At 40.0% G+C, this 23686-nt stretch overlaps 1 protein-coding gene across 1 annotated transcript; it reads left to right on the top strand.

The window, feature by feature from the left end:
- Nucleotides 1-23686, top strand: adad2 (adenosine deaminase domain containing 2). The gene is made up of 12 exons (XM_026372374.1): nucleotides 1-164; nucleotides 14922-14992; nucleotides 15619-15772; nucleotides 16540-16684; nucleotides 17481-17619; nucleotides 18303-18431; nucleotides 18966-19116; nucleotides 20165-20335; nucleotides 20640-20854; nucleotides 21409-21643; nucleotides 23099-23231; nucleotides 23379-23686. The coding sequence occupies exons 3-12, from the start codon at nucleotides 15633-15635 to the stop codon at nucleotides 23487-23489; spliced, it is 1569 nt and encodes a 522-aa protein (XP_026228159.1). The 5' UTR covers nucleotides 1-164; nucleotides 14922-14992; nucleotides 15619-15632; the 3' UTR covers nucleotides 23490-23686.

The raw sequence follows: 23686 nt of genomic DNA, 5'->3' as shown, positions 1-23686 counted from the left end.
ACAAAGCAATCTATCTGTATCTGTCTTTCTCTGATTACAAATCATGCCTGGGTGCTTTCCATTTTCTAAAACAGGCTGGTTCTGCTACATCATGCATTATTTAAAGCATTTTTACTACTAAACCCTGTACTGCGACTTACTACTGAATTCACCTACAAGAAAAAGTAATTTCTTGGTTTTCTGGATAAATTGGTCATGAAATGTGATCTGATCTTCACTAAAGTCACAAATATTAACAATCTCTTTATGTGCCTGATAAAAAAAGTATCTTTACACATTTTACAAAGCTTCTACTACTACTAATATATTTTTGTCGGTTTTATTGAAAGCCAGTCTTAACAGTGCAGTCTTTACAATGTATGGGAAAGCCTCAGGCAAGATGTCAGCACACAATTAGTCTGTGTATATAGGATCAAGATAACCATGTGACAGCACATATAGCTACAGGGTCGTGTCTGTGCACGTCTGGATGACACTTTCCTCATGAGACTCCTCTTTCAGAGGATGTGAAAAATGCTCATGTTCACGTCTTGAGTTCAGGTTCTTCTCTGTATGTATCTGGTTTTGAAGACTTGTGTAAAATATACTTTAGGACTTTTCCTCAAAACAACTGCTCCATGGTGCAGGAGGAGCAGATACAGGTTGACGTGTGCTCTGTGTGGCTGATGTAATTTGCTGTGTATGTATGTGGATTAGCAGCTTAGAAGCGTGGAGGGAGGAGATGTAAGTGAACTACAGCTCTGCAGCTCTAGCCATGTGTCCTAATTGACTGAGACACCTAACTTCCATTAATTCAGCTGATGAAGCTTTTCACTCTCAGGACTGCTGGCTGGACACAAACAAATTCACCAGCAGGGCAGCAGAGCAGAGGAGACGATTACAGAGTGGCAGAGACGAGGGCGGGGAGGGGTGCACGTGTTTTGTTAATACGTTGACCCACAATCAACCCTGCTACGCTCACACACACCGACCATCACGACAACTGAGTGGAGACAAAGTGCTGATAGTGCTGTTCCCATTCCAGAGTTGGTGAAGGCTCATGCATGGCTGGCTGGAGCTGTGAAGATAATGTGGTATGCTAGGCTGTACGCAGTCCTACTGGTGGTGCAGAGGAATGTTGTCTGACCCTGTTTGGACTGTGTTTTTTAAGACTAGCCACAGCTTGAGCTCTCTCAACCTGATTCACATTATCTAATCTAGTGTGTAGCCAATGCAAATCCAGACTTACGTGTCCGACAATCAACTACAAATCAGCTCAGTCCGATGCAGCTTCAACCTGATCAAACTTAAGCATTGACAGCAGTATGCAGGCAGATTATAGAGTAGTGCTTCCCATTGAAGGCAACCCTGCACTTCTCTCCCCCTACCCTCTTCCCCCCACGGCTCTTCCAATCCCTGCCTCATTCTCAGCCTCGCTGCTGCATGTGCATGTGAGCCATAAATAGCATCAGACAGGCTGAGGGCAGAGGGAGATCTGCAGATGAGAGACGCACGACCCTAAGATGACACCTGCTACTGCAGCCTCCCATGCAGCCACAATCTGCTCTGATTCTGGATTATGCAGAGGGAGCGGAAAGAAAGGTGAAGCAAAGCAAAGGGAAGCAAAAGGAGGAAAAGGGAGCTAGGATGCAGGAAGGGACAAGACAGGATTAGAAATGCTCCATCATACTGGGGACCAGCTTGCTATTGAGGTTTCCCAAGCTTCACTGTAGATATTACACTGATATTTCATCATTGCACACTACAGTAGATTAGATTTCTGTCCTTAAATCCCTTTTCATACTTGAGCATGAAATGTCTCTGGTATTAGTTGGAAAGCAATAATCTGCCTCCGTGTGAAAGCCACATTGGACAGATTTATGGAACTAGTACAACAAAGTGAGGGGAGAAAAGAGAAAACGAGCAGACAGGATACATGAACGGTTGCAGAAAGTTGTGTGTGCTTTAATCTCTTTCGTCCGATGCTCTTAACACAGGTGCATGTGAGTGAACATTAGATAATCACCATTAAACGACTTATTTAAATGCTATACAAGTTTTTTATTTAATAGATGTTAGTGCACAATATGCTAATTGTAGGATAATAAAACCTAAAGCTATCCTAGGGCCCCAGTGTTTGTAGCAGCACGCTAACAATGACTGATGTTAATAGGGTGATTAAGGTGCAGCATGTTCACCATGTTTGTTTAACATGTTAGCATGTTAGTGTTTGCTGCTTAGACCTGAAAATAAACATTAAAACAGAGTCTGAAGCAAGTTTCACATGTTTTGCATGTTTTGCAAGTCTGAAGTTATAAACCAAAGTGAGAAAAATTAAGGCATCGAGAAAGTAATGAAAAATCTACAGTGCATCCTTTAATTCAAACAAACAATGAATCATGATAACAGCTACTAATGTCTGTACATTTTATGGTGATCTAGTTTTCATTTTTCCAGGGTCTGTCAAATGTCTTCATGGATTTCTACAGCAGTGATCTGTAATATTCACACCTATTAACATTTTTCTTTCTAAATAATGATGCAACAGCCAGTAAAGATAACGCTGCAGTCACAGTAACATCAATACAACACCCCAAAATATGTGGGTCACAACCTGAAAGTACCAAGCTGTGATCTGGCACAGCTTGGTACACAGATTATATTACAATATTTATAATGTATATTACACAGTATGTGTACTTTAATTGATTAGTACTGCTGTAGTATGGATTAGCAGTGCCAAAAAGTAAACATAAGTGGAAACATTAGTTACACAAAGTCATAATCAGATTACTTTTTTTATATAATGTATACCTAATAAAAATTATTCCAGGCTTTAAATGTTTATTTTCACTATATATATGTTTACATATACATATGTTATGTGCCATATTGTGGCAGTCAACAACTTTGTGTTATTATACACTTAATATATTACATTTTATAGCTCGGCAGCTATTTTAATGGAGCCACATGGGTGCCTAATAAGTTGACTGTCAAAGCATTTCATAGAGCTGACATGTTAAGACGTTAAATTCAATAACACAGACTCAATTTAAATATGCTATAATGTAATACAATAAATATAAACACTACTGACAAAGATGTCATGGGGCTAAATCCGTCACTCAACACCCATTGTAATGAAACAGTGGAGGAGATCGCCACAAGGCTGCTGTGTCACAGCAATTGCAATGAAGAATAGCTCAATTAAATTGTGGGCAAAAGGGAGCACTTTAGGAACAGAGTGAAAGATTCATTTTGATCCAGGAGGAGGTGACTTTAATATGAAAAAAGTTGGAGACACACACTGTAGATTTCTGAACTTCTTCTCCAATGTAACCGTTCTGGTTCTAAGACCTGATAATGAGATCATCGAGAACTGATTGGAGCGCACTTGTTCTTCTGTGGCAGACACAAAACAGCACTCATGAGAGCAGCAAATGAGACTAAAGTCTCCACAAAGACGTGTATGAGGACTAATGTACAGTATGTGTCTCGCCGATCAACCCTGCAGAGGCTCAAACACAGGATCGCAGGGTGCAGATGCTGCACAATAACATGGAAATAGAACTGTAACAAATACAATGTCAGACATATAAGACCAAATAAGAAAAAGGAAACGAGGACATCTCACATGGTCACAACATAAAACTCAAATGTTGAGCTCAACAAATCCAACATTTAGAGCCAGCTGCAGCTCTGAGAAGCTGCTTATATCTAAACGTCTGAATCGAGAGGCTTTGGCTCCATAGCCTGAGATGAAGAGAGTACTATTTGGACCACTGAGCAGAGGAAAACTGTAATGTTTGTTGCAAGAAGATGGTGGATGTGTAACACCATGGCAGCCATCTCATGAGAATTAACCAGTGACTGGTCTGCAGAGGGAATAAGTTATTAGCTACATGAGCTACAAATACTGTACTATTATTGTGCAAATACTGCTTCCTCACAATCTCATTTAAATATGTGTACACGTCTAATGCCAGTTCATTTCTATTCATAGCTGCGTGATGATTAATAATATAAAACAGACAGTGTGGTTAGTACTATGTACAGCCTTACAGAGCCTTTAGTGTTGGTTGTAGACTTTTAGGGTTGTTAACTGATTACTCGGGAGGTTTGAATTGGGTTTGTGCAGAGATGCTGATTTTTGCACAGTAGCTATGTGTGATTAAATGCTGGAAAATTAAAAAATGAATGTGGAAATGGCCATTAGCATAGGTAAGATGGTCGTATGACTTTAAAATTACAATAGAAAGGTCACCGCAACGTGTGCATTTTAAAATGAATCCGTCTCCCATGTGGAAATGATTTTATTATGATTCTGTTACTTTCTGAGACAGTTAATTTGAGTGAGTTGAGAATGACTGCAATTGGGCCAAAGGCGCTGACATGCAGTGTAATAATTAACCCCAGAGATGACACTTTTCTAAGCCAGATCATTATTCAGACTCTGAGCTGGTAAATGCAAATCCATGGCACACTTAAAGGATGTCTGTCAGAGTGGTTTTGACAAGTTGTATAGTTAGAGAAAGATTTTCAGGATAAGCAGGCTTCACAGAATCACAACATGTTAGACAGACGCTATATGGCAGTGGAGGGAGACACATAAGTGGGCACAGCGGGAGTTTGTCAGACGCTCCAAGGCAAGGAATGAAGGAAAAAAGGGATCCCGACACTCAAGGAGGCAGAAAGAATACAGGGAGCCGAGGAGGCAGGCAACATATTGGTCTCTACTCATTACATTGTCACCATGAGCATCCAATCTGGGACTAGTTGGCATGAATACAGCCTGATCCCACCCCGAATGTGTGTGTTTGTGTGTGCGTGTGTAGGCTAAATGACTTTGTCCTAGTAAAACCAGGCCATGGCAGTATCTCCTTTGGGAAAATAGGCAGAGCTTAGATCTGGATTCATATTAAACAAGGATTACGCTAATATAAAGCCACAGGCTTGGGCAGCAGAGTGCATGCATGCGTCCATATAGCATTTCCATCTCTGTGTGTGGCCATGACTCGTTTCATCCATGGATGCAAATGCATGAATGATTGCTCGTGTGATTTTTATGTCCATGCTGGTACATTTGCAGGCGTACTGCATCCACAGTACTGCGTGTGCCTCTGCTTGCTCACAGGCGCGTGATCAGTCCCTGTCCAGCCATGTTTATGCCTGTGTGTGTCAGAGCATCATGCTGTTGCGGATGCAGGCTGCCATTTGTTTGTGCTTGGCCTGCAGAGGACAATCAGCTGCCAAAGACCGGCTCAGCAGAGTGGGGGAAGGAGGCATGAAGGAGTTGAGGAGAGGATCGAAAAGAGGATAAGAGAGATGAGAAAACGTTTCTTGAACTCCGATTAAAGGTTCAGTTTGCTAAAATAATTTGTTTTTATGTAGATGACATTACAATTGTTTAAGTAAAAATTCTTTTGCTCCATAATCCACAAATAAAATAAATAATAGTGTCTGGGGCCTGTAGAGGTTCTAAACCCGAGACCGAAAATGTGACAAAAACATCCACTGTCCTGTGTCCCCATCTCCACCCCAACTCCTATCCCATAATTGCTACCCTGCTGGAGACATCCCGCCTCTCCCAGATCTGGGAGTGTACCACATACCACTGGATGCAACATTTTAGCAGCCCCGATGCACTGCGCGGGGCGTTTATGGACAGTACACACTGTGGGTCATCCATGTTTCCAAAGTGCTCAGAGCCCGATAGCAGTTAATGTTCTTAATTGTTGGTTATTTAATAGATCCACAAATTAAATTCTCATTTTTTATTGAAAGAAAACTGTTTTAATAGGAGAGAGAAATAATTACATGGTATAAACACATAAAGAATAAAAACAAGACGAAGAAAGGCGGGGAAAGGATCGTAGTTGGAACAAAAGCAGCATAAAAATGAAGGAACACAAGTAAAGTAGAAAGGAAGGAGGAAAGGACAATGAGAACAAGGCAGAGTAAACATAAAAAACACAGACACGGGTACAGTGTGTAAATACACAGTGGTACACTGCAGACCTTGATCACTTATTCATTCAGTCCTGAGGAGAGAGCCGGGAGGGTCAGGTTTCCTAATGGCTAAATACACACACACACACACACACACAGGCGGTGAATCCCACAGGCCAGGGCTTGCCAGCTCAATTGAATTACTGTTATTGTACACCCAGGACTCAGACTGGGACCCTGTCTGCCCACCAACCACACCCTCTCTGTTTGCTCTGAACTGGAGGACACTCGCACACACTGAGAGAATCAAATACCAGCACTGTCTCCACTTCACACACACTCACACAGGCTCCATCCACATCACTACCACAGTGTCCCACTACAGGCGTGGTCCCATTATAGCCATCATTTACAGTCAGTATTGATTCACCCTCTGGCTGTGGCTCTCTGTTTTAGACACATACAAACATACAAAAGCAAAAAGACATTTAATTGCCTAGACATACAGAAGATAATGTGTGGGTGCACTTATCTACATGGATACTGTACAAAGACACACAGTAGGACACACTCACATACACATTCCCAAGATGTTAGATCCCAGTCTATTGATTTCTACTGGGAATGGATTTTCTACATTACGTGCGCTCTTCATGCTCTGTCCTTTCAGGTCTTTCTGTCTTCATTTTCATGCGAGTCACTTCATTGTTCAAACAAAATGGAAACAAGAAGTTGATGACACTGGGAAATATGCAAAATAAAGCTGCAGTTTCACCAAAATAAACTGCAGTGAATGGTGTTTAATTAATGCGCAGATAGAGAGGCAGCAAGCCATTTGAAATACTGCAGGTTTGGTGCTGCACAGAAATTCAGATGAATAGGATCCATGCACACAGACGATCATAAGAAATAACAAGAAATATGAATAAAATAAAAGCATCTGATACAATTTTTCTACTGAGCTGATTAAATCGATCCACAGTGCATGCTTTTCAACACAGTGAGCTGTGTGTCTCCTTTTGTAACAACTACGCAGGAGAACAAAGTGAGAGCCACAAAAAAGAAGATGGAGATAAGGGAATATACCCTTGTAGTAATGAAGGAATTGTGTGATAGCATTGTGTTGATATGTGTATCATTTCCATAATTTCCATACGTCGCCCTGCCAGAGATGAGAAAGCCTTGGCTGAGGACCAACTGTGCCGTGTAAATGTGAGGTGGTGTCCTGCTTACTGCTGTGTGTGATGGAGGCAGCAGAGAGAGGAAGAGAGGAGAGAGCACAAGAATGGGGGGAGAGAGAGCGAGTGAAAGATGGGAGTAGAGTAAGAAAGGGAAAGACAGAGGGAGGAAGTGGAAGAATTAGAGATGTGGAGCTGATGTTGCTGCCATGGTAACCGGCGTCACCTTGGCCAGGAACAGAACAGAACCACTCTGGGGAAAGACCCAATGTGCACACACACACACACAAAACTCATCAAACAATCAGTTTCATTCATATTTCATCAACACAGCCCTATTTTTGGACATGAGGTCTCGGATGAATCCAAAGACGTTTCTGGAATTCACCTAGGCTAGGTTGAGTACGGTTCGAATGATGCTACGCTGGCCGTCGATGTTTAATTGATATTGGTGCTGCCCCTGTCTCCATGTGTCTGTTCCACCAACTCTTTTGTGCTTAGTAGAAATTCAGAAACCCCAAAATCAAATGTTCTCTACAGCTTCAACCTCATATGACTCATATCTGCATTAAAATTTGCATTCAGGGATTTTCAATATGCTGAATATACGTGAGTCTGCCCTTGAAAACCCTATGTGTAAGTGTGTGTGTGTGTACAGTATGCCATGCAGTATGCATTCTTACCATCTGAATATACATACTGTACATCTCCCTCTGTGGCGATGGAGGAGTTCCCATCCCCCCACATTTCACCCAGAGTGTAAAGTGAATCTGTTCTGCATATGTGTGAACGATTCCCCCATTCTGCAATGCAATTATTTTACGTTCTATTCATTTTATGGGAATATAATTAGATGTTTGATTAGCTGTGCCTTGTATTAACAAAGTCTCATATTTCTTACTTTCCCTTCCTCTGGTCTTAGATATAGATGAGTCTCAGATAAAAGATATTTTTTATACACTGTTCGCACGTGTAGAAAAATGATACATGCTCCACATCTACGCTTGCAACTAACATTTATAATTTGGTTTTAACATTTAATGGAGTGTGTTTTTTGAGATAACAGTGAAAAAAGCTCATTAATAAAACAGAAAGTTGCAAATAGTCACGAGTAAGAAGCTGCAACCAGTGAATATTATCTATTTTCTCTTGATAAATGATTAAACCCATATCACAATCGATGAAACAATCTGCACAAAAAGTATCGCTCGACAACTTCCATTTTGATTTTGCAGCTGCCTTGGCTACAGTGAATATTAAAAATGCATATTCAAGCCCACTGTTTAGTTTTTTGCAGTTGTTTCCAAGCATCATAATGAAGGAGCAAATTCATTGCAGATGCCATTTTGCTATTTATAGCACAGCATGTGCCAGAGACATGTGCCAACAGATGCAATGGGTGTAGCAAGGACGTATAGCAAGTAGGAAGGTGAAGACAGTGATGTTTCAGGACAGGCCTGAGATACACGGCTGTTATACGGCTATAAAGACACATATGAGGAGACAGGGTTCAGTGGGATAAACACAAAACACGATGGAGCGTCTACAGAAACGCTAACTGCTCTGTGATGCTGTAGACTTATGCATGGAGGCTATTTGACCTAAATGTTAAAGTCAGCATTCCAACATGTTCAAAATGACAATGCAGACAAGCAGGAGTACATCTTTTTGCATGTGATTACAGTTCATCTTAAAATGGACACAACTGTCTGCATCATATTTCTGTTGGAAAGGAATCATGCTGCAAAACCACAAGTTCATTTTAAACTTCATGGTCTTCATGGTATCTTCAAAGAACCCTGAATGTCTGTACAAAATCAGTCCAATAGTTGATTAGATATTTCAATTTGGACAGATCAGCATTGCAATCCCTAGAGCCATGCTGTTAAAAACTGGCAAGTTCCACACTGAGGATACAATCTGTGCAAATTCCCATCCAAAACATGCTTTCTAAATCGTCAGCAAATCTCAGCTGTAATTTCGCCTGCCTGCCTGCATGATGGCCATGTTGACTTTTACTTATCTGGCTCTATGAGTTGTCAACAGATCTTAAAACAGCAAGAATACGCAAGCTTCACTGGCAACACAGAGTAAGGGAGTGAGTCGCTTACTGGTGCCACATCTTTCGCTGTTTCTTAGGAAGTGAGGACAGACCCCCCTCTGAGTTTGTCCTTAATTGTGTTTAGACAATAACAGGCCGGACTGTGTTTTATCTCAGACCAGCAGGAGCACACGTGGTTTCGTAAGTGGGAGCCACTTCACCGTTAATGTGATTTCTGGATTCCCGGCAGTGCTTCTGGTCAGTAATGTGTTGGTCCTACCTACACAGACGTATCATCTTAAATGTGATAGTAAAGGTCAGCGTCTGTTGGCCATATGCTTTGTGGAAAGTGTTGTGGTCATGTGATATGTGTCTGCACACCGTTACCACTATATCAACTCCACATTTAAAGCCATCATAGCTTATTGTGCCGAAGTGGTTAGACGTTCTGCTTCATAAATCCACTTTACATGTCTTCACTATAGTCCATTAAGTTTATTGGTCTATTTCACAGCCTATCCTATTTTTCCTATTTGAACAATGTTTTATCATCAAGAAAAAAATCTTCATAGTTCATCTAACAATTACCTTTAGGAGACAAGAGGTTTTACCTGGTCATTATGTGTAAAAGGATCTCTCTCACATCTGTGCTGCACAAAGAAATGCTGTAATGTAAAACTTTTAACACTTGAAACATGAACTACAAACTGATTTTTATGAGTCATTCATTGTAACATTTGACTATGACCATGAGAATGAATCTCTAATCCTTTACAACGTGTTCTCAGTGAATCTGCTCTTTCCTCCCCGCCATCTTTCATCCCTGCTTTATTCCCCTCTTGCACCAATTCTTCTCCATTATGCAGAAATTGTTTGCAATTTGCTAAGACTGTGAAGTGGCTTAAAAATGGAGGAGATGCTTTAGTTAACAAAGGAATGACTAGAGCAAAAGGAGGGGAGATGAGTTGGAGAGGAATGATGATGAGGATGGGAAAAGAAGTGACAGCGTTTTTCGAGAGGAGAGGAGAGGAGAGGAGAGGAGAGGAGAGGAGAGGAGAGGAGAGGAGAGGAGAAAGGATGATGGAAAAAATGAGGGGGAGGCAGGGGGAGGTCAACAGAAGGAGAGGCAGATGCTCATGCCTCGGATGCTTGTGCGCAAATAATTATCCTGATGAGATTCACTGAGAGCAGCATGAAATTTCTCTGTTGTGGGGAATACCTCACGACACAGAAATAAAAAGACAAAGGGTGATTAGGTTTCATATAAATATACTGTAGAATGGTGTAGGTGGCTTCCTGCTGTTTCTCCTTCATCGGTCTCGTGTATTCCCCCTCTCGCCGTAGATGGCGTGAGAAAGTGGAGCCACCCTCTCATATTTTAAAGATGCATGAAGCAGAAGCTACAGAGAATCAGGGGGAGACTGTGTAGGAGATAAAGACAGAAGGGGTGCAGAGAAGCGTTGGTCTCCTATTCTATTAAATCTATACAGCTCCTTATAAACTCCCAGTCCTTTAAATTTAAAAAATGACTGGGAGGACAATGAAAATCAGTGTATAATACATTTTTGCTCCGACTGCATCTCCCTCCTCCTGGATTAGGTTTATACACCAGCTCAGTACGTGTCACTGATCTCTTTCTGATTGTAGCTGATATTAGGACCACTATGTGCATCCTAACTTCAGTAGCCCCCTCCGTTTTCAGATGCTGCCGAGCGCAGCTGGAAGGCAGCACATCAAAAAACAGAACCAACACCAGCTTCTTTCTTCTTGTCCCTGCAATGCACCGCATTTGCTGAGATTAAAAGACAACACAGGTGTTGTGTGTGCACACAATCACCTGTCTTGCTCTCTGTCACAGACACACACAGATGATCCACATGCACACATGTATCCTTCATGTTATAGTCATTATCACACATAATGCTATCATACTGTATGTGTACATGTCAGTTGAAATGTCAGCGTTTCTTTAGGCTACTGATAACGTATCATATCTGGTGTGATTTTAATCTTCTTATCCAAGGATGCAGCAGTTTTATGAGCATGAAGCCCATTAAATCACTTGCCTCCACTAAGATGTTTACAATCATCTCTACCAGCATTGTGCTCACCTTTACCCTTCACATACATTTGACATTTAGTAAATCATGACAATGGGAATGGCAATGTGTTTTAACAAGACAAAGTCTGTCTGTAAGTCTGGTCAGAGTTGAAACCTTGTTCAGCGTTTATATCATGTGCATGTATGAACCCTGCATTTACTGAGGCAAAATGAACACAGGTCATTTTCTGCATCTTGCCGTACGTTTACTGCTTTTAGTTTGTTCCTCAGTGCACAACATTTCCACGGTTTACCATTATTAAAATAATTATAGTATAGTATAGAGGTGATCAGTGCTTCAGCCACAGTTTTACCAGTGTCCTCTAATATTTAAAAGTATAAATAGAAATTGCAATGTTTTATATTAAAACTCAGCATAGAGTTTTAATTGTAATATTAGTCAGTATCAGTGCTACACTTATTAAAACTATTTAAGCATTTACAGAGTGCCTCAAAAGAGGAAATATATAAGTGTAATTCATTAAAGAATGTACACAAATCAGGAAGGCATTAATTAAATGCATTCAGAAAAACTAAAATACAACTTTCAGCATGATTTCAGTTGTCAAAAACGTAAAGAAGACAGTAGAATGAAGATGTCAACCGACTAATTTGGAGCATCAGTGGTAAAACTGTTTAGTGGGAAAACAACATTCAGTTGTGTTATGAAGAAAAGGGAATAATTGGAGGATATCTAAAGGAATAAACTATATTTTTGGGAAACAGTGCTGGATCCCAAACCTCTGCTCTCTTTCCTCCTCCGTCTCTGTTCCCTCTCTCTCTCTCGTCTGATGCTGCTGATTTGTAGGTCATGTGTGAGTATCAGAAATGAACTGAGAGAGCGAGTGAGCAAAGGATTTTTACCCTCTAGTGGTGAGCCTCGGGAACAGACGTGTCAAATTCATTTAGAAAAGAAAAAAAAACATGAATGTCCAATTATCCCTGTTCAGTTGTGCATGGAGGCAGTGACCCAGTTGGAAAACAGTTTCAGATTTCAGATTTTCATATTTTATTCACTAGCGAGTCTCATACGGTTTAGTGTGAATGGGAAGGATAAGCTGTGCAAGTATGTCAAAGTTTTCTTTATTTGGGGTGCACTGTCACAGAGTCTGATGTCACTCCTCCACCAAACAGCCCCCAGCAGAATAAAGCGAGTAGACAGAATCAGTTGCACTACAGAGATGTTGGCAAGTTAGAAATGTTAACTTCCTATGAAATTTAATACATGAAATAAACAAAAGGTTCGCTCCTCTCAAATTTCACACCAGATTTTCACAAATGCATGTGCAGATACTTGTGCCATAAATGATTAAACATGGAAAAAATCACTGTCTTGCTATGTTCGTGTCCTTAAGAAATACAAAAGCTATTTACAATCTTCCAATAGAAGAAACACAATCGCCGCCCTCCATGTGGGAGACTGGAGTTAAAATCCCAGCAGTGGTCTACCTCCAGTAGGGGTCCTTAGGCAAGACCTCCTTTCACGTACCCTGTGCCTGTTGTAAGTCTTTTAAGTCGCTTTGGATAAATGTAAATGTAAACCTGGAACAGAACACAACCACAGGGGACCACAAAGGAGATCAAGCAAACAATAAAACACAAAAACAACAAAAACACGGAATGATCATGAGGATAAGTAGTATATTAATACTGTATTTACACAAAAAAAAAACATTACCCCTCTACAGCGAATTATAATATCTGAAATCCTGGAGTTCCTGCAGTAATAGGCCCCAGACAAATGAGTCGGGCCTTCCTCAGAGAGAGAGCCTTATTTTCTCCAACTTAAGATAGTCCAGCGTATATGAGACTGAGGTGCAGGAGATTTCCATTTCATCAGAATCAGTCTCCTAGCTAGTGCCTGAGGCTATTACATTCTTTTGGGATAAAAAGAAAAAGCCGGGTTTCCAAAGAGGAGACTGTCCTTCTTAAAAATCCATGTGTCCACATGAATGCAGATTTTTTAAATCATGAAATAACACCACACTGTCCAAATGTGGAGAAATGAGTTGTCTCAGTAAACATATACAGACTGCAAAGGTACAGAAAATGCAATGCACACACACATAATTAATCATACTGTGTGGTATCTACAGATGGTTGGACATCACTATAAAAATCAGTGTTAAATACAGAGGGAAAATCCTGTTGGCTGAAATTCAGGTTTCCATTTTCAGTGTTGATTAGCATCAATGAATTCATCACAGTGTCATTTCCTGACAGTCAAGCATCATCATCATCATCATCATCATGTTTTTTTTCACACACACACACAATCACACTCTCATGCACAACATATGCTTAGAAAAATGGTCTCAGGCTCAATATTTCACAGTTTTTCTTGTCCACAATCAACACAAAAGCTGTGACAATGTATTTGGGAAACAGTGTCCCTGTGCAGAAAAAAAAATCTAATCGAGCTGTTTCCTTTTTTTTCCATTAAAAAATAAACAGGAAAATCTCTCAGCTTGTGAGCAAGTGTGTGAAAATAAAGAGAGAGAGAAAATACAATGACAAAGAGAAGGGGGAATAGGAAGAGACAAAGAGAGGGGAGTCAGGGAGGGAATAGTTGGTATTTAAAATGAAGATGACACATGGGATAATTTCTATTGAGCTTCAGCAGGCTCTCTTGAGATGGGAGTGTTTTAGCATTTCACAGTCTCGTGTGAGACACGCGCTCATAAGAAAGCTTCATTTGGCTCAGGAAAAACAGATATGAAGGCTTTCTCTTGACTGAAGGGAGAGGAAATAGAGTTCAGTCTTGAGTTTCCCCAATGATCAGGGGAGCATTTCACTTCTGCAAATAATAATGCACAGTTAGGTGGCTCAGAGAAGTCTGTGGGATAGGTTTAATTTTAACAACTGCATAATCATTTCATCATGGTAGCTTTTCAGAGCATGCATTCTGTGTTTATATTACCGTGTGTGAGTGTGAGGAGCAGCACAGATTTAAAATTCATAGAAATCACCAAACCATTCTTTCCCTATTTGCTTATTTACTGTGTCTATACATAAATCATGACACCGTCGCCTTTTCATTTCCTCCTATTTCCCACATTCGCATCTAAATTCCACCAAATTGGCACCATCCACACAGATAACACAGTGTAAATACAGATTTGAAACTATGATATTTACTCAATATGACTGGACATTTCTGCAGATGTTTTAAATGTTGAGTTCAGGCCTCAGTCGCATCTGTATGTGGGTCTTTGTTTGAAAGCCATTAAAATCAGCATGCGTGTGAATCGTGTAAAGTTGACCTCAAATATAGCTGATAAAATAGTTACCTGCACAGCACCGGACTGGACTGAACTGGACCAGAGAGACCTGCACCTTGGTCCCATCACCAGACCTCACAGTCGCTCATGTGGCTGAATGTGAGCAGACCTGCAAAGCAAATGTGCATCAGTGCAAATGATTTGAGGGTTTCTGGTGATTTTTATGGCAACAATTTATGTTTTGCATAAAGTAAAAAACATAAATAAAAGTTTAGCAGCATTTAGTGTATTTCAATTATTTCAAATGAACTATCACCAGTAGAAAGCAGGTTTACTCAAGTCCTGTACTCAGTACCTCAGTAGGTCTGTTTCTATGTTATGTTAAATATTAAATTGCAGCAACACAACAACTACAACACGTGTTCTGTTTTTGCTCCTTCACCTCTCAGATCAGTTCAACTACGGTTCTGGATCCAAACAGCTGTGGAACCGCAGACTGGGCTCCTCCATCTGACTGAAGGTAAACCTCCAGTAGCCCGTTAATATGTGGTCAACGTGTAGTGGGAAACTTCGGCGATTATTCTTGTTTTTATAATTGTTGGCACAGACAAACCTTTAAAGAATTTCGTAACGTTAGCTTCGCCGCTAACAGGTGTCATGTAATTAGCTTACAGGCTAGCTAGCATTAGCTAAGTGTTGCTAACGTTAGCATGATCGGGCTATCAACAGTTGGCGCTAGCTATCTTCACATCTCACTTAGGAGTAAAAATGAACTATTAATCTTAACAATCACCAGACAGTAGTGATTAATTTTAAGAATGAATGAATCGTTATTCTTCTAATCTGACTGTTGTTTGAAAACATCCATTGAGGTTTTAAAAGGCATGACGTTAGCTAGCTAGCTGTAGCATGCTACTAATTTCTGTGAGACTCAGGGTTATCTCAGTGACTGCGTCGTCTTTACCTGTAACATTGCATGAGAAATTGAATTATGGCTTCATAAAACAAAAATGATAGAAATTAGAGGCAAATGTTTCTGAAAACGCCAAAAAGGAGATAATTGTGGGACAGTAGTAAAAGCATATTACTCATTATACTGTCATGCTAGCTAAATGCTGCTGCTAATTGGATTTTCTTTCCCTACAGATTACTTGTAAAACATGACGGATAAAGCAGCATTTAAATACAGTTCAAGAGGTGCTGCTAGTTTTCATTCTCCAGCAGAGTTTGAGCCAAGCCTGCACCATGGCCGCCCTCTGACAGATGATATACCGGTTTACAGCAGTGCTGCTGGGCTCAGGTAATGGGACCAGGTGGCCCCTCCAGTGACATTAACACAGGCAGAGGAACCAGCTCAGTGCTAAATGTTCAGAGCATTAAATCATAAGCACACTAGTAAGATTATTTCTAAACAGCATAGATGGGCTGTGTTTTACTTAAATAAAGGAAAATAGTGCAGCATAGCTTTAACATTTTCTTTGTCAACAGCCAATTTCACTTTGGTTGTGTGGAGGCTGCTTATTACTGAGGTTTCCGGATGGGCAGGTGAGGAGCCTGCTGGCGACTGTGTCCACTCCAAATTGGCCACTGTCATTTACTGAAGCTCGTTAATGAGTGCACCCATAGCTTCAGGCCCGTGCACTACCCAGTGGTTCATTTGGTTGTGACACTTGTCATGTACTTCATTTGAAACTAGTCTTTGTTGTCATAGTCATACTTTTTCGTTTTTTCCCTTCTCTATTACCAATTAAAATGCTACCTTTAATCAAATAGCAAGATACCCCTCAATATATTTTATAGGGTTTTAGCTGAAAACCTAGAAAGTAAATTAAATAATATGGTCTGATTTTAAAATACTAAGACTACTACTTCATAATTCTGCTGCACAATTTTGCTCTTAAGTTTAATCTCAAACCGGTCTAACTGCTCAACAGTCGGGATCCAGACAAATATTGACAGCAATGTTTAACTTTACATGTTAGTTGATATTTTAGCTACTCTTGTGTAATTTGGGATATCCATTTGTTTATTTACCTTCAACCATCATTGTTTATGTTTCCTTGATAGGAAGAATGATCATGCTTCCAGAGACCATGACCAAGAAAAAGAAGCTTTACTCTGTGAAGAAGGTGATGGACTCAGGATGGCAAAGGCATCCACGCCCAAACACAAAGATGAACCTGTTTCTGATGACGTCCTGTTGGGAGATGAAGTAAATAAATGGAAACTGTTGTCAGTTTTCCACAGATTAGGTGCAATTGCAAAGTAAAGGCTATATGTTACAGTTCTTATCTTCAACTAGTAATTTAAGCTCCGAAGATGAGATACTGTCACCTCCACTGGCCAAGTTTCTGGGCTGAAAACCTCACAAGACATATATGAAAGCCTCTGTGTAATTCTTTTCTTTATATGAAAGTGTCCTTCACAGAGAAATTGAAATGATGCAGGGATTAGTGAAGGACTAAGCTGTATTGGACAGTCTGACATATGTGATACCATTATCCAGCTAACTAGAGGGGGGGTCCAAAACCATTTGCAGCCACCCAGCTTGTCCCTTGTGCTGTGAACAGAAATACTGTACATAAGGATTTGGTTTTATATCCCCTTAAAGAATTTTAAATCCAGTTGGAAGTTTGCTAATGATATTCAATTGTTTTCGTATCTCTTTTTAAATTGTTTAATAGGTTCAATAGTTGTTATTTTGTGGAGAATGAAGACATCCAGTTGCTGAAAACTGTACTGTTGTTATTTTTAATAAGTCTACAGGAACATAAAACTAAAGCTAAATTAAACCAAGTGAACAGAACATGAATAATTAATTGGATAAACAATTTGTTGATATTTTACCAACTTACTAACCAGATCCAACTCTACAATTCTACAAATATCTTTACAGTGTTTTTAAACACATTACATTGTGTGTTATGTTTACAAAATTAACACCAGAGTTGATAAGAGCAGAAAATCATGGTCTGAATCTTTACCTCAATAGATTTGTTTTGTTTAAGGATGAAGAATCGGATGATGAGCCAGCTGTTCTCTCTCTCCCTGATATGTCACCGACTGAAAGCATACTCTTGGATGAAGAGCTCCTCCTGGACCAGATCAAGGACTTGAAGAATCAAGACAAGCCTGGAAAGACTGAAAGTGCAGTATTAGTCACGGAGTATTTAGTTTGTGCTTCTCATGTGGATATGGATATAAATCTTGTTTGGGCTGAATGTTCAGTGTAGTGCTGCGTTCAGTGGAGCCTCCGTGCCTGTGAATCAATCTTTGCAGCTAATTAAGAAAACTGCAACCTGTTTGGTGTTTCACACATCCCTCATCTTTTCCATTTATTACATTGGCAGCTTTCATCGAAGTTCCTGCTACCAAAAAGCTAGTGAAGCACTCCCCTCAGCTACATCTTGTTGTCTAGACTATTGACATCCCAGACACTTGAGGACCCTGTGGTTAAGTCTTTGCTTGTTTGGCAATAATAGAACAGAAAAAGAGGAGGGTTTCCAGCTACACTACCAGTCTGACGTTTGGTGAAATATAATATATAAGTTGATCAGAAGTATACTGCAGACATTGTTAATATCTGGAAACACCTGTTTTAAAGGAATATCTACATAAATGTACATTTGTGACATTTAGACTAGTGACTGACATGAAATGAGTGAAAAAGGAGTAGTTATAAAATATCAGTCTGGAAGATAGGACACTATGACAATCTATGTTTGTATATGTATATTTTGAGTAAGGATATATCCATGTGTTCATTTTCAGCTTACGACCTGATTACACGTATACTTGTCATTTGGTTTCATTTGTTATCTTTCTTCCAGTCTGGCAAACTGATGAGCACAAGAATCACATGGCAGCAATAAGCAGTGACAAGTTCGACTGTCTCCTGAAGATGTATCCTGATTTCCATGGCTGCAAGAGCCACATGGCAGCATTTGTCCTGATCAGAGGTAAGCTCCCTATACATATTTTGTCAAAATATTTTTTTATTGAATGACAGGTTAATTTTCCTTTGTTAACTTTATTTATGTTTAATGATTAACATAGTTCACAAACACCAACTATATGACGACAATATAATAAAATAATATATATAAAGCTAACAACTGAAACTCTCACCTTGAATTCTTTGCACAAATCTGGATGTCTGTCTTTGAGATGCTTAAGAGAGTTTGAGCTGTTTCCTCCTTTGAATCAAATCAAATCAAACAACTGTTTGAACACAAGCATTTGGCTGTCCATAAAATTTCTCTGATCATTAAAACTCAAATGCAAAATATCTCCATGTAATTGTTGGAGTGTTTTTTTTTTTTCTTCCAAGAAGTTGTTTCTGTCCAGTTGACCTTTTGCTGCACCTGCATGATCCCACAGGTTACATTAACGTCGTTCTTCTCTTTGTATTTAATGTCATATTACACTTGTAGGGTTGTTATGGTGAAGTATTAGTTCTTGTGACAAAAGAAATTATTTCACTTGATGTACAGAAGTGTTGGATACAGCCGGTCGCCCATGTCAGCATTACGAGGTGGTGGCTTTGGGAGTGGGCCGTTCGAGCTGCAGCAAGTGGCTTTGCTACAACGGGGCGATGGTCCATGACTGTCATGCGACTGTCATTGCCAGACGGGCTCTCCTAAGGTACAAACAAGATGATTAACCAACTCATGATCTCAACTATTTGAACAGTTTTGGACACGTCTTCTGTTCTTCAGGCTTTGTGCTTAAGCACATTTTATTAAAAGTAAAATAATGGATACTACTTTTAGGTGCAGTCTCAGCTTTAATTTGATTAATTTTACATCAGTCTTGTAAAAACTGACAGTTTGTTACTGTTACTGTTACTCTTAGCTCTTCTTTGTTTTGGGCTTGTTCTGCATTTAGTCTGGTCTAAAGGTCTAAGACCGGGTGATTTACTCAACCAGTCGAGAACATTCCACTTCTTCAGCCTGAAAACATCTTTGGGTGCTTTGACCATATGTTGAGGATTGTCCTGTTCAGTGATGACATGTCCAATGAGGTTTGAGTCAACTGGCTGAATTTCAGCCCCCAGATTTCTCCTGTATACGTTTGCATTCACCCTGTACCTTCTATTAGCAGTGAAGTCATCAATAAATAACAGTGTGCTCAAGCCACATCATAACCACCTCTGTGTTTGACAGATAAGGTTATGCTTTGTGTCACAAGCTGTTCCTTCTTTTCTCTCCTTTTTCTGAGGCTATGGTCATGATGTTTTAGTCACTTGTGAGCTCTTTTGTTTATTGAATAACGTTGAAACAACCTACAGCTACCAGAGAAATATTTATTTTTACATTTAAAATTTGTCACTATATCTTAAGAGATGCTTCTGATTCACAGTTCTTGATGTAAACTTACTCAAATTAAAGTTGAGACTTGAATGTATTAATTGAAGGTTAAATTAGGTACTTAGTAGTTAGTTAAACACATTTGGGATGAGCTGCACTGGGAAAATGCATCGTATTCTAATTAATCTTTAAACACTAATACGTGTGTAGATGCCTTTTCTTTGTTAAGGTTAAAGATGATTGCATGACGTGCTTTTTCATTATTTGTTAGAGCACGCAGTCTTGATCTGTTTGTTCACTCGTATCATCCATTTGGGTGTCTGGTGCTTTGAAAATGCTGATGTGCTTCAAAGTGAGGATGGGGTTTTCTGGCTTGTGTTCAGGTTCCTGTACAAACAGCTCCTGCTGTTCTTTGATGCTGATCCAGAGGCCAAGGAGAGCTGTATTTTTGAGAGCCGTGCAGAAAGCTACCAGCTTCAGCTCAAACCCAAAATCAGCCTGCATCTCTACACTAATCAGTGTCCTGAAGGAGCTGCCAAGAACTTCTACTTCAAGTACAGCAGTCTGATATTTCTGTCTTTTTACTGTTTCAGTATGCGTGGATCAATTACAACGTTTAATCCACCAGGTGGTTTTAATGGTGTTTCACTCTGACTGCTCAAAACAATTAGAAAACAACAGCGTGATGTAGTCCTGTACAACAAGACCTTTAAATATAAATCCACCATAGATACAGTGTTATGGAGGTTAAGTTTACATATTTATTTAACTAATGAACCGAGTGTATATATTTGTCTTATGTGCATTGTTTTAAATATTGTTGTGTAACTCTGAACAACACTTAACTATTCTGTTTAGGGACTCTGCAAACAACACCTGGACTGCTATGAAGCTGCAGTATCATGCCAAGGGCCTGCTTGTCCCTGTAGCCTACCTCGACCCGAGTCTCTGGGGTGCCAAAGTCTGCTGCATGTCTGGTAGTGACAAGTTGTGCCGCTGGACTGTCACTGGGGTTCAGGGGGCATTACTGAGTCATTTCATTCGGCCACTGTACATCACCAGCATGGTGTTAGGTAAAGAGCCTTGAAGAAGGTTTTTGATATTTTGGGAGTAATACTTATTTGCTTTCTTCTTCTTTTTTGCCAAGATGTATAGAAGAAGATCTACTAAGTGTGTAGCTATGTCCAACAGTTTCCAGCTTTCACATTTTTCAAATGGTTGGTGTTGGGACAGATGGCGGTTCTGTTAAGTTTCTAAACTTCATCTCTGCAGTTGTTCTGATTTATTTAGCATTTTTTAATTCCTCAGTGAAGCAGAGAAAATGATTGTTTCTACTAGAACAAACAAGACATGTCAGTGAACTTTAGTGATGCATATAGGTAGATTTCTTCCCCTTGGACAGAGTCGGGCCAGCTGTTTATCCATTCTAGCGTTATGTTCAGCTAACTGGCTGCTGGCTCTAGCTTGATATTAATTTTAGGGACACTGTATAATTCCTAATGCTGATAAAAGCTTTTTTAATTAGTAAACTTTACTATCTGTAGTTAAAATTAAAGAACCTTTTAAATGCTACAGTACATTTTTTTCAGTGTTACAAACGCATACCGTGGTTTGTGTTTTCATTTAGGGGGACAAATGAGCTTTAATAAGGAGGTGTTCGATGTCACCAACAAGCGACTGGGCAATGGGTGGGAGGACTTTCTGCCACTGCCCTTCAAGAAACACAACATCTTCTTTCTCTCTGGCGACTATGTGGGGCCTGTGGTGACCTCCCCAAAGCATGACGACCTCAGCATCAACTGGTGCCTCGGTGACAAGGACATTGAAGTTCTGGACAGTAGTAAGGGCTTCATCCATGATGGGTAAGGTACAGATGCAAATTTTCTGCAGTCTAACAAACTGCATATAATATAAAGTGCAGTAATCGTAAGGAGTAGAAATAAAACATGTAGAAGCTTGTCCCTGCAGCGAGAGTTGTGTCTAGTATGATGTTCTGTACTTGACTTGCAGAGAGTCTTGACCTGAGTCTGGCTTACCTCATTTAGACCCCTGCACACAAGTCCAGGGCTTGAGTAGAACTGCTGGCAGAGCCTGATGTAGTTTTCTTGTTTGACAGCCTCAGTGGTGCCTGGGGCTCCTGCCATCTCTTGGCTTTGGAGCTGTAGACGACTCCTGATGTCCAGTAGCTAGAGTGTGACAGAGACACTTCTCTCACTGGAGGCTGAGTTGTCCTTGAGCAGAGATTACACACAGAAATAGATTTGAGATCTTGCTTGGCACTCTGGGTTTTGCTACTTTTCAGCTTCTGTCCCACTGCCTGAACTATCTGTTGTAGGCGACAGCATGGGTTAAAGGATCAGGTTGAGGTTGCAGCATGTTCCAAAACAAACTATAAATAGACAAAGAAAAATAAAAGTGAAAGAAGAAGAGAATAAATCTTTGGGCAAGAGTATAGGATGTAAAGTATGCAGGGGGACGTGTCGAGGACGGGAAAGGATGGCAGGAACACTTGCTATTTCCAAAATTGAAGTGTGAACCTGCAGTGCACTGGTAGCCTATGGTTCGTGCACATACACATATCTGCAGTGTCCCTTGTTTGAGTCTGTCTGGGGACCTGTGTTACATGTCAGAACCTCTCTCGCTCCCCATGTTTCCTGTCAGCCTCTCTACCTTCACACTATATGAATTAAAGGCAATAAATCTTTTTTAAAAGTGTGAAAATTAAATATGCTTCTTGTATCACATGGGGCCTTTAAATTTAGTGATGTAGAATTAACATGCTAGTTGCACCTAGCTTTGCTTAGCACTGCTTTCAGCACTGAAAGCATTAATTGTTTCCTAAAATCTCTGGCTTTCACCCACATATCTTAAATTCTGCCAAGAAAGGTTTTGTGTGGGATGACAAATATTGTGGTCTTGAGCCTGGATAGTGGACAGACCTGAAAGTGATTTGATATAATTTACCATGCACAGCCATCTGTTAATGCCAGGTTCTGTTAATTACAGTGGCAAGAAAAAGTATGTGAACCTTTTGGAATTTCATGGTTTTCTGAATTCATTTGTGAGAAAACAGGATCTGATCTTCATCTAAGTCAAGAGTATTAACAAATATAATGTGCCTAAAATAATAACACAAAAACATTCTGATCTTTCATGTCTTTATTGAGAACAACCATAAAAACCTCACAGTGCGAGTGGAAAAAGTAAGTGAACCCTTGGAATAATAGCTAATTGAGCTGAAGGGGACTAATATATCGTATATTTAATATATTTTCAATGCTGGAATATTAGTTACAGTGCACTTTCTGATTTCGCAGCTCTCCCTCTGTGAGTGGTCCTGGTTTCTCTAGCAGACTTTGCAAGAGAGCTCTGTACAGTTACTTCCTCCGAGTTGCACAGCTGGGTGGGCATCGCTATCTGATGGATCTTCCCACCTACCACAGCGTCAAGGTGTGTGTGTGTGTGTCTGCTAGAGATGATTCTGTTAGTACTCAGTGTTGAGTTTGAAAACTGTGGTCCTGTACAGCTATCAAATGTCGTAATCCTGAATGTTGTTCTTTTAGCAACTCATTTTTTTATTGTCTTATTGTTTTATAGGTGGAAGCCACTTCCTACCAGACAGTCAAAGAGCTAGTCAAGGAACAGTTTCTGAACATCCATTCAGGTCCCTGGAATTCCAAAAAGCTGGTGGATTGTTTTAGTGCTTGAGCACATCCAGATTTTGTCCTTGTAGAAGTTCATCTAAGTTCCCCTTCAGGATTTATTTGCTGTTATTCTGTGTGCTTTGAGAATTACCTTTAACAGGAATTTGAGTTTTGATAGAAGTATTTTTATGCATAACGTTGTTGGTGTTTTTCAGTTTGTGTAGGTGTATTTAAAAAGAAAATTAATAAACAAGACCCTAC

This window comes from Anabas testudineus, chromosome 14 (genome assembly GCF_900324465.2).
Source record: "Anabas testudineus chromosome 14, fAnaTes1.2, whole genome shotgun sequence".
In the NCBI taxonomy this organism is placed as follows: Eukaryota; Metazoa; Chordata; class Actinopteri; order Anabantiformes; family Anabantidae; genus Anabas; species Anabas testudineus.
Note: the sequence above shows the minus strand (reverse complement) of the source record. Positions and strands in the feature narration are given on the sequence as shown.

Bases quoted from the DNA above. Each gene is read 5' to 3' on its own strand.
- adad2 (XM_026372374.1), top strand. From the start codon at position 15,633: ATGACGGATAAAGCAGCATTTAAATACAGTTCAAGAGGTGCTGCTAGT. The intron at 17,620-18,302 runs GTGCAGTATTAG...TCTTTCTTCCAG, and splicing joins CAAGCCTGGAAAGACTGAAA to TCTGGCAAACTGATGAGCAC. The intron at 18,432-18,965 runs GTAAGCTCCCTA...CTTGATGTACAG, and splicing joins AGCATTTGTCCTGATCAGAG to AAGTGTTGGATACAGCCGGT.